Raw genomic sequence first — 12,335 nt, forward strand, 5'->3', positions numbered from 1 at the left:
TTGAGTGGATTGTTTATGTGTAAAGTAGGTGCATTTTTCACCTTTCCATTTAAACTGATAGTTTTTGTTCACTTTTAAACAATGATTTCGTGTTGTTTGTTAAATTGAGTCATATTTTCAGTAAACTGCTCCCCTTGTGGACATGAAGTGTATCTGCAATAATAAATGACAACGCCAGTGTTGAAGAGGCCGAAGGAATTTTGAGGAATGAAAGGAAGAGGAGCGCCATCTCTCTCTCTCTCTCTCTCTCTCTCTCTCTCTCTATATTACTAACAGAGTATAAACAGAAAATGATTGTATGTTGTCTATAATGATTAAATCTAATGTTTTCTGAACATGATGAAAGAAAACATGGTCCTCAGATTATGTAAAATATTGGTTCAAATCCCACAATTTTTAAAGTTTCTATTTAAAAGGGAAAAAAAGTCACTATGCCATGTCAAGATCAGTGGTTCAAAATACAATCACTTTCAGCTCATTTTTGTTTCATCATATCCAATAAAAGGCTTATAAAAAACATAATTTAACACCTCAAATTCAGTGGTTCAGTAGATAAGGTGTTGCATTTACATAATTGAGTCCTGAGTTCAAATCCCACGCTTGCTTACATTAAATTATCTCACGCATTGCATTATATACAACAAAGTTGCTCAAACACCAGCACTCGTTGTGAAAGCCACAGTGGTGCAAGTGGCTAAACACATGTTGTTTATGAACAAGGCTGCCCTAGAGGCTCAGGTTCAAATCCCTCTTTGGCTTATATTAAATCTCAGATATTGCATTATAACCAACAAATCGACCCAAACACCAGCGGCTGATGTGAAAGCCACAGTGGCGTAAGTGGCTAAACACACGTTAGTTGTGAACAAGGCTGCGCTAGAATCTTGGGTTCAAATCCCACCTCTGTGTGTTGGGAAACAATCACTACGCCAGACTTTAATCTGACTCCTTTATTAGAAACTCACAGGCCACATACAGGTGAAGTGTGAAATATAAGTTCCCTCACACAGACAGACAAGAGATCTGTGGCTCACAGGTTAGAGCGCTGCCTCACGGTTTCAGAGGTTGCTGGTTCAATCCCAGCCAGATGTCTGCGATATGAACAAGTGGTGTGGTGAGAGTGTGAAGGGCGCGCCCAAAGAAGGGGGATACCGGTGAGGTCTCCCCCTGAACTTCCAGCACAATGTCCAACAGTGGTTATGCTTTTGGCCAGAGAGGAAAAAATAAAAATTAGCTGTATAAAATTTTTCATTTCCTGTCCCTTCCCCACCTACTTAGGTTACCATCATTTTCTTTTTAAAGAGGCAACCCCTTCAAAAACAAAAAGATGGTAACCTACACATTTACTAGCCAACAAAACACATTACATGATAAAAGCATTACCTGTGCACGAGAAGATCTCCATCCTTACAGTGAATGTCTGTCCACATGACCCAAAACTCTACGGTCCATTCTGTAGAGAAAAGACAGGACAAGACAAGAGATAAATATACATACACACACAAGTAATTCATATTGTATATAATTTTCAATTGTAGAATAAAACTATAAATCTCCATTTACAAATGTTTCACCAAAACAACACACAATTTACATTTCAAAAAGTTTGCTGTGTGAAAGAAGATGAAACGTAAAATAGATCTATTATGGCTAATAAAAGAGATATTATGTAACTTAAAGACATACATTTAAAAATGCTGCTTTGGAGAGTATGACATCTTGTAGTGTGATTGCATGCAGTATCTTATCAAAGCAGAAGCCAAGTGTGTAAATGTGCCAAATACCAATTTGAATCGCAGCATATTTATTTTACTGCTGCAAATATGTCCTCTGTTATACACTTATACATCTGAAGATGACATTAAAATTACTCTGTGCCTTAATCAATAATCTTGTATCATACATACAGCTAGAAGAAGGAAAACCATGAAGTGGCAGGAGAACATCAGAGCTTAAAGGGATAGTTCACCCAAAAATGAAAATGCTGTCCTCATTTACTCACCCTCATGTTGTTCCAAACCTGTATGATTTCCTTTCTTCTGCTGAACACAAAAGAAGATATTTTAAAGAAGGTTAGTAATTAAACAGTTGCTGGTCCCCATTGACTTCCATAGTATTTTTTTTTTCTCCTACTATGTAAGTCAATGGGGTCCATCAGTCGTTTGGTTACCGACTTTCTTCAAAATATCTTCTTTTGTGTTCAGCAGAAGAAAGAAAGTCATACAGGTTTGGAACAACATGAGGGTGAGTAAATGATGACAGCATTTTCATTTTTCGGTGAACTATCCCTTTAACACAACACCAAATATTTTAACAAATATAAATATATGACACTACTAAATCAACAGTAATTAACGGATTTTTCTACTTTTTAAAGGTACTTTGTACCTTTTATAAGTATAAATAAAAGAATCTACTGGCGTCAGTTCATACAAAGCATCATTCACTTAACGCATGCTAGTTATATTACAAGAGCTTTGCGCTTTCTGTGGAAAGAGCCTGCTTACGTTAAAAGTCTGTAGACACTGAAGCCACAGAGCTCTCATCTGCAAGAGCTGTACGTGCATGAAAAATGTGTTAAAACTATTCAAACGAGATGAACATTTGTGAAATAATACAAATGTATCTAGCAATAATATCAAGATATTAATAAATACTTTATTTCACACTCATCATTCAGGAATTACAGGAAGTTTACCTATATTTTAATATGCACATGATATCAATATTTAATATATAAGCACATGGTATCAGTCCATAGTTAATTTGCATGCATAAATAATAAAAAAATGTAGCTGTATAAATATTCTCATTTTCCATCCCTTCCCCACCTACTTAGGTTACCAACATTTTCTTTTAAAAGGAGGCAACCCCTTCAAAAGGAAAATGATGATAACCTACACACATTTACTACTCAACAAAACACATAAGATGATTTAAACATTACCTGTGCATGTGCAGATCTCCATCATTACAGTGAATGTCTGTCCCAGTACGGTCGAAACACATCCTTTAGTCTGCAGATGAAAGACATAAACAAAAGACTTTACTTCATACCATATGAACTTTATAAACTTCATATGAATCTGCTTTTTAGATTCATTTTCAAGGCAATGCAACAACAGCAAAAAAAAAAAATATTAAACGAAGTCAGTTACAAACAGTCATAAAAGATTTTTACTGCTTTCATAAATGGTTCGTTGTCTAATAACTCGACTTAAGCGGAGAATGACAGCGCGAGTCAATGAAAGAGCAGCATCACTCTAATACTCTAGCAAACACATTAAAAGCCCAGCGTTTACATATCAGAAGAATGACACATCAATACAAACTGATATAATTGACTAAATGTCAGTTGAGGACCGCTATATAACTGCTAGCAACTTAACAAGAGAAAGGCACTTAAGTTACTTACAGGTGAGTCGCGTGAAATCCTCGATTCATTCACTTTATCGTGGTGTGTCGGTTTTGTTTGTCTGTTGGCCTGGAATATGTGCTGTTGAGTGACAATAAGAGTCTTTATACAGGATCTGTAACTTCATGACATTACAACAGTCTGTAGTTGTTGTTGACACTGCTGTCAGGTGTCACGCTGACGAGATGCACAGGTCGCTGGACGCAAAGTCCGCTTGCGCCCCTAGTAGAGCGGACGACAAACTGCCCTAACATTTCCACCAGACGAGTCGTGTTATAGACAGTGCTAAAATAGACAGAACATTGCTTCATGTTGAGTCCGTGACTCAATACTAAAACGTCTAGATTACTTTAACATTTATATACTCGAGCAAAATCCCTGTTTATTACGTTGAATATGTAGGACAGGTGAAACAGGTAATCAGCGGCTCCCTCTTGTGGTCAGTAAGTGTAACAGCAGCATTAATACACGAGAGACGCCGCCAATAAACTCCACGAGGAGAGTCGTCGGTGAGAAGACACAAATGTGTGATTTTATATATATTAAAACAAATCTATGATTCTGTCAGGGTGTCGAGCAGAAGATAAACATGGAATCTAGCAGATAATTGACTCAGATCAGCTCTCAACCGGTGAGGTAAAATGCCCGATGTGTTGAACTGAAAGCCACATGGCCGAAATTACGGCCAACGGTTGAGGAGATTCCCCCCTTCCATATGTAAAGCGCTTTGAGGTCTCAGAAAAAAAGCGCTATATAAATGTAACAAATTATTATTAAATTACAAACACAAATAAAAAACGGGACAAAAAGTCGTCCAAGACTCTTTTTGAGTGGATTGTTTATGTGTAAAGTAGGTGCATTTTCCACCTTTCCATTTAAACTGATAGTTTTTGTTCACTTTTAATCAATGATTTCGTGTTGTTTGTTAAATTTGAGAGTCATATTTTCAGTAAACTGCTCCCCTTGTGGACATGAAGTGTATCTGCAATAATAAATGACAACGCCAGTGTTGAAGAGGCCGAAGGAATTTTGAGAAATGAAAGAAAGAGGAGCGCCATCTCTCTCTCTCTCTCTCTCTCTCTCTCTCTCTCTCTCTCTCTCTCTCTCTCTCTCTCTCTATTATTAACAGAGTATAAACTGAAAATGATTGTATGTCTATAATGATTAAATCTAATGTTTTCTGAACATGATGAAAGAAAACATGGTCCTCAGATTATGTAAAATATTGGTTCAAATCCCACAATTTTTAAAGTTTCTATTTAAAAGGGAAAAAAGTCACTATGCCATGTCAAGATCAGTGGTTCAAAATACAATCACTTTCAGCTCATTTTTGTTTTATCATATCCAATAAAAGGCCTATAAAAAACATCATTTAACACCTCAAATTCAGTGGTTCAGTAGATAAGGTGTTGCATTTACATAATTGAGTCCTGAGTTCAAATCCCACGCTTGTTTACATTAAATTATCTCACGCATTGCATTATATCCAACTAAGTTGCTCAAACACCAGCACTCGTTGTGAAAGCCACAGTGGTGCAAGTGGCTAAACACATGTTTGTGAATAAGGCTGCCCTAGAGGCTCAGGTTCAAATCCCTCTTTGGCTTATATTAAATCTCAGATATTGCATTATAACCAACAAATCGACCCAAACACCAACGGCTGATGTGAAAGCCACAGTGGTGTAAGTGGCTAAACACACGTTAGTTATGAACAAGGCTGCGCTAGAATCTTGGGTTCAAATCCCACCTCTGTGTGGGAAACTATCACTACACCACACTTTAATCTGACTCCTTTATTAGAAACCCACAGGCCACATACAGGTGAAGTGTGAAATATAAGTTTCCTCACACAGACAGACAAGAGATCTGTGGCTCACAGGTTAGAGCGCTGCCTCACGGTTTCAGAGGTTGCTGGTTCAATCCCAGCCAGATGTCTGTGATATGAACGAGTGGTGTGGTGAGAGTGTGAAGGGCGCGCCCAAAGAAGGGGGATACCGGTGAGGTCTCCCCCTGAACTTCCAGCACAATGTCCAAAAGTGGTTATGCTTTTGGCCAGATGGGAAATAATAAAAAAAATTAGCTGTATAAATATTCTAATTTTCCATCCCTTCCCCACCTACTTAGGTTACCAACATTTACTTTTTAAAGAGGCAACCCCTTCAAAAGGAAACTGATGATAACCTACACACATGTACTACTCAACAAAACACATAAGATGATTTAAACATTACCTGTGCATGAGCAGATCTCCATCATTACAGTGAATGTCTGTCCCGGTACGGTCGAAACACATCCTTTAGTCTGCAGATGAAAGACACAAACAAAAGACTTTACTTCATACCATATGAACTTTATAAACTTCATATGAATCTGCTTTTTAGATTCATTTTCAAGGCAATGCAACAACAGCAAAAAATAATTAAACGAAGTCAGTGACAAACAGTCATAAAAGATTTGACTGCTTTCATAAATGGTGCGTTGTCTAATAACTCGTATTTTAAGGACTAGCGTGAAAGAAAAGAGGAAAGAGCAGCATCACTCTAATATTCTAGCAAACACATTAAAAGCCCAGCGTTTACATATCAGAAGAATGACACATCAATACAAACTGACATAATTGACTAAATGTCAGTTGAGGACCGCTATATAACTGCTAGCAACTTAACAAGAGAAAGGCACTTAAGTTACTTACAGGTGAGTCGCGTGAAATCCTCGATTCATTCACTTTATCGTGGTGTGTCGGTTTTGTTTGTCTGTTGGCCTGGAATATGTGCTGTTGAGTGACAATAAAAGTCTTTATACAGGATCTGTAACTTCATGACATTACAACAGTCTGTAGTTGTTGTTGACACTGCTGTCAGGTGTCACGCTGACGAGATGCACAGGTCGCTGGACGCAAAGTCCGCTTGCGCCCCTAGTAGTAGAGCGGACGACTGCCCTAACATTTCCACCAGACGAGTCGTGTTATAGACAGTGCTAAAATAGACAGAACATTGCTTCATGTTGAGTCCGTGACTCAATACTAAAACGTCTAGATTACTTTAACATTTATATACTCGAGCAAAATCCCTGTTTATTACGTTGAATATGTAGGACAGGTGAAACAGGTAATCAGCGGCTCCCTCTTGTGGTCAGTAAGTGTAACAGCAGCATTAATACATGAGAGACGCCGCCAATAAACTCCACGAGGAGAGTCGTCGGTGAGAAGACACAAATGTGTGATTTTATATATATTAAAACAAATCTATGATTCTGTCAGGGTGTCGAGCAGAGGATAAACATGGAATCTAGCAGATAATTGACTCAGATCAGCTCTCAACCGGTGAGGTAAAATGCCCGATGTGTTGAACTGAAAGCCACATGGCCGAAATGACAAACACAAATAAAAAACGGGACAAAAAGTCTTCCAAGACTCCTTTTGAGTGGATTGTTTATGTGTAAAGTACGTGCATTTTCCACCTTTCCATTTAAACTGATAGTTTTTGTTCACTTTTAAACAATGATTTCGTGTTGTTTGTTAAATTGAGTCATATTTTCAGTAAACTGCTCCCCTTGTGGACATGAAGTGTATCTGCAATAATAAATGACAACGCCAGTGTTGAAGAGGCCGAAGGAATTTTGAGGAATGAAAGGAAGAGGAGCGCCATCTCTCTCTCTCTCTCTCTCTCTCTCTCTCTCTCTATATTACTAACAGAGTATAAACAGAAAATGATTGTATGTTGTCTATAATGATTAAATCTAATGTTTTCTGAACATGATGAAAGAAAACATGGTCCTCAGATTATGTAAAATATTGGTTCAAATCCCACAATTTTTAAAGTTTCTATTTAAAAGGGAAAAAAAGTCACTATGCCATGTCAAGATCAGTGGTTCAAAATACAATCACTTTCAGCTCATTTTTGTTTCATCATATCCAATAAAAGGCTTATAAAAAACATAATTTAACACCTCAAATTCAGTGGTTCAGTAGATAAGGTGTTGCATTTACATAATTGAGTCCTGAGTTCAAATCCCACGCTTGCTTACATTAAATTATCTCACGCATTGCATTATATACAACAAAGTTGCTCAAACACCAGCACTCGTTGTGAAAGCCACAGTGGTGCAAGTGGCTAAACACATGTTGTTTATGAACAAGGCTGCCCTAGAGGCTCAGGTTCAAATCCCTCTTTGGCTTATATTAAATCTCAGATATTGCATTATAACCAACAAATCGGCCCAAACACCAGTGGCTGATGTGAAAGCCACAGTGGCGTAAGTGGCTAAACACACGTTAGTTGTGAACTAGGATGCGCTAGAAACTTTGGTTCAAATCCCACTATTGCTTACATTAAGACTCACATATTGCATTATATCCAACAAATCGGCCCAAACACCAGTGGCTGATGTGAAAGTCACAGTGGCGCAAGTGGCTAAACACACGTTAGTTATGAACAAGGCTGCGCTAGAAACTTGGGTTCAAATCCCACCTCAGTGTGTTGGGAAACAATCACTATGCTACACTTTAATCTGATTGCTTTATTAGAAACTCACAGGCCACATACAGGTGAAGTGTGAAATATAAGTTCCCTCACACAGACAGACAAGAGATCTGTGGCTCACAGGTTAGAGCGCTGCCTCACGGTTTCAGAGGTTGCTGGTTCAATCCCAGCCAGATGTCTGCGATATGAACGAGTGGTGTGGTGAGAGTGTGAAGGGCGCGCCCAAAGAAGGGGGATACCGGTGAGGTCTCCCCCTGAACTTCCAGCACAATGTCCAACAGTGGTTATGCTTTTGGCCAGAGAGGAAAAAAATAAAAATTAGCTGTATAAAATTTTTCATTTCCCGTCCCTTCCCCACCTACTTAGGTTACCATCATTTTCTTTTTAAAGAGGCAACCCCTTCAAAAACAAAAAGATGATAACCTACACATTTACTAGCCAACAAAACACATTACATGATAAAAGCATTACCTGTGCATGTGCAGATCTCCATCCTTACAGTGAATGTCTGTCCACATGACCCAAAACTCTACGGTCCATTCTGTAGAGAAAAGACAGGACAAGACAAGAGATAAATATACATACACACACAAGTAATTCATATTGTATATAATTTTCAATTCTAGAATAAAACTATAAATCTCCATTTACAAATGTTTCACCAAACCAACACACAATTTACATTTCAAAAAGTTTGCTGTGTGAAAGAAGATGAAACGTAAAATAGATCTATTATGGCTAATAAAAGAGATATTATGTATCTTAAAGACATACATTTAAAAATGCTGCTTTGGAGAGGATGACATCTTGTAGTGTGATTGCATGCAGTATCTTATCAAAGCAGAAGCCAAGTGTGTAAATGTGCCAAATACCAATTTGAATCGCAGCATATTTATTATACTGCTGCAAATATGTCCTCTGTTATACACTTATACATCTGAAGATGACATTAAAATTACTCTGTGCCTTAATCAATAATATTGTATCATACATACAGCTAGAAGAAGGAAAACCATGAAGTGGCAGGAGAACATCAGAGCTTAAAGGGATAGTTCACCCAAAAATGAAAATGCTGTCATCATATACTCACCCTCATGTTGTTCCAAACCTGTATGATTTCCTTTCTTCTGCTGAACACAAAAGAAGATATTTTAAAGAAGGTTGGTAATTAAACAGTTGCTGGTCCCCATTGACTTCCATAGTATATATTTTTTTCCTACTATGTAAGTCAATGGGGTCCATCAGTCGTTTGGTTACCGACTTTCTTCAAAATATCTTCTTTTGTGTTCAGCAGAAGAAAGAAAGTCATACAGGTTTGGAACAACATGAGGGTGAGTAAATGATGACATTTTTCGGTGAACTATCCCTTTAACACAACACCAAATATTTTAATAAATATAAATATATGACACTACTAAATCAACAGTGATTAACGGATTTTTCTACTTTTTAAAGGTACTTTGTACCTTTTATAAGTATAAATAAAAGAATAATCTACTGGCGTCAGTTCATACAAAGCATCATTCACTTAACGCATGCTAGTTATTTTACAAGAGCTTTGCGCTTTCTGTGGAAAGAGCCTGCTTACGTTAAAAGTTTGTAGACACTGAAGCCACAGAGCTCTCATCTGCAAGAGCTGTACATGCATGAAAAATGTGTTAAAACTATTCAAACGTGTTGTGGAGAGTGTTTACATGCGTCACGTCGCCAAGGAGCAAAAAACTGTCATGCTGAAAGTGAAGTCCGCTTTCGCCCCTAGTGAAGCGGATGGCAAACTGCACTTCAGTATTCACCAAAAGAGTTATTTTAGTCTTTCTCTCGTTACTGTAAGATATAGATGATAATTTTTATATTAGTTTGTGTTGGTGTCTTCAGGCGCAGTCTTCTCTCAATGCCTGATTAATACCGTTTTGGTCACGTGGTGTGACCTGTTATTTTCAACATTATGAAGCTGCAGACTCGGAGCCTGCATCTACAGTCCCGCACCCAGAGTCCCGCATTCTCAGACCCCTCGTTTTTCGAGACAGCGCCTCCTGCTGTTCAGAAGATCGTATAACACCCTTATCCAAATGCCATTGAAAACAATAGGATGCAATATTACAGTCTCCTTTTTAAAGTTATCCAAATAAATATTTGCGTTCCCTGCTTAATGCATGTGCCAAAAAAACGTATTGTGTTCTCTGGCTAACAAATTACCCAGTAGTTTTTGAGCGTGGGTGTAATTGAAAGAAAATTACTGATGGAAGGGATACAATTAGCCTACTATGGAAGCTTGTTTCCGCCACTGAATAATAAATAAATAATAATAATTGCGACTTTTTATCTCACACTTCTGACTTTTTTTTCCTCACAATTGCGATATATCAAGTCAGAGTTTTTGACTTTTTTTTCCCTCAGAATTGCGAGATATGATGTCAGAATTGCGAGAAATAAAGTCGCAATTGCGAGATATGAAGTCGTAATTCTGAGAAATAAAGTCGCAATTGCAGATTGAACTATCTTCTGAAAAATATTATGTGATAGCCTATTATATTGCTACGTTTTTTTTTTTTTAAAATTCCAATTTTTCTTTCAGTTCAACCTATAATGGTAATTACCATTATACCATGCTAACATTACAAAACCTGTTTTTTGATATTTTGAATGCGAAGCAAAACTCAAATAAGAATAGAAAACACCAATATAAACAATTCTATACTTTATTTAACGATCACCTAAACATCATCTTGCTGTAAACAGGACAAAGCAAAGAAAAAAGGAAAGAATTGTGTTAGTGACTTTACTTTTCGTCTTCAATTGCATTAAAAAAACCTCCTCATTTATAAGTCGCTTTGGATAAAAGCGTCTGCTAAATGAATAAATGTAAAATGTTGGCTAATGTAAATGCATAAGGTAAAATAATTTCTGGTAGGCGAATGTTCCTTCTTTTTTAATTCTTTTTGCAATCACTCTGTCAAATTCCTCGACTTCACTAAAATAAAAGATGAATGCCATTGTCAAAAATATTGTGTAATAATAAATAATATTTTTTTGCAAATGCAAATTACAAGCATATCTAGGGTGATAAGTCGGGCCACGGAGGAAATGGCTGCAACAACTTCATATCAGTTAAATTAATATTGATTCATTTTAATACTTACGTTTTATAAGAACTAATTTAAGTAAAAGAGGCGAAAAAACATACATTAATGGCTCAAATTTAGTTACAAACTATCTTTACAAATATTAAATGGACTATTCATATGTTGGTGTATCGATGAGCTATAAAGTAGTTTGATTAAAAAAGAAACCGAATGAGGTATGATTCGCTAAATACAATTGACGATACTCACGTTCTTCACATGTTTATCCGATCTAATTTGATAGGAGGCGCTGTCTCGAAAAACGAGGGGTCTGAGAATGCGGGACTCTGGGTGCGGGACTGTAGATGCAGCAGGCTCCGAGTCTGCAGCTTCATACTACTCGTTATTTTTCCTCATTGCCGGTGTAGAACCAATCACAATCGTTAATGATTATAAGCGAGTGTTTTTAATTGTTTTACAGTCTATGGTTTTTGTATGATTTAAGTATGATAGAGCATTGATAGCAGACAAAAATAACCCAACCTCATGCAATAAGAACCCAGATGCAGTTGCATTCCCACATCTGGCTAATACTTTCAGTCCATTTGCTGCTGCACCTCATTTTTAAGTTATGTTGTTCAATAACCTCGCAGAGCACTTGTGTCAAGGGAAGGGAGGAGACAGGTCAGCAGCAGGTCTCTATATTAGAAACAGATTTGCAGGCTGTGTTATCCCACACAACACTGAGTAATAAATCACAGATTTCTGGGTGGATAATCTCATCGTGGGCTGGGCAGATTTCACATGCAGCACAGCAGATAAACAGACCTCATCCAGGCATTTAGTGCTCAGACTAATCCACAGTTTTGAGCTTTATGACAACCTTTTCACGTGGACATGTTTACAATGCTCTCTGATCAGAGTGGTCAAATTATTTTTCTCTCTTTCAAGGTCTAACTAATCTAAAAAATCTAAAATCTAAATCTAACATAAAGCAGATTGAAGTGCTTCTACGCTGCAATATGTTGTATTTGTAGATTCTTCCTCTCCAAAACAAATTACAGACAGTGCACACTGTAAATTGTAACACATTCCCCAATAACATACAGGCTACAAAGTAATGAGCTACAGTACAGCTCGATGCAGCCGTAATGCGTTTGCTGACAAACATGCTTATTATAATGAGATAGCCTATTATTATTAAATGAGTTAAGAGCACAGTAGAAAATCAGCTTTTGCTCTGTTGGTGTTATTTAACATGTCATATGGCACCATTCTGGTAATTTATAGTAGGGGAGACCGAGGTAATCATAACGGGGCAAATTAAATGCAATACATTTCTGCAATCACAAGCGAGCCAGAGCAATGACTATCCGC

At 37.3% G+C, this 12,335-nt stretch overlaps 1 protein-coding gene across 2 annotated transcripts in view; it reads right to left on the reverse strand.

Moving 5' to 3' along the window:
- Positions 1–917: 917 nt before the first annotated feature.
- ints13 (integrator complex subunit 13) overlaps positions 918–12,335 on the reverse strand; it is a 38,022-nt gene continuing 26,604 nt past the window's right edge. Inside the window, exons 16-21 of one of the 2 annotated variants that reach the window (XR_014626985.1) lie at positions 8,368–8,437; positions 8,018–8,185; positions 6,108–6,188; positions 5,647–5,716; positions 1,384–1,453; positions 918–1,202 (exon numbers count right to left, since the gene is read on the reverse strand). Coding sequence is in view for 1 of the 2 variants with exons in the window: in XM_084406268.1 (XP_084262394.1) it covers positions 8,014–8,185; positions 8,368–8,437 (242 nt within the window). In the remaining variant the exon portion in view is untranslated. Of the gene's footprint in view, positions 1,203–1,383; positions 1,454–5,646; positions 5,717–6,107; positions 6,189–7,913; positions 8,186–8,367; positions 8,438–12,335 lie in introns of those variants that run through there. The other variant, XM_084406268.1, reaches the window with a different exon arrangement.

The sequence above is a fragment of the Rutilus rutilus genome (genome assembly GCF_951802725.1).
Source record: "Rutilus rutilus genome assembly, chromosome: 4".
Classification (NCBI taxonomy): domain Eukaryota; kingdom Metazoa; phylum Chordata; class Actinopteri; order Cypriniformes; family Leuciscidae; genus Rutilus; species Rutilus rutilus.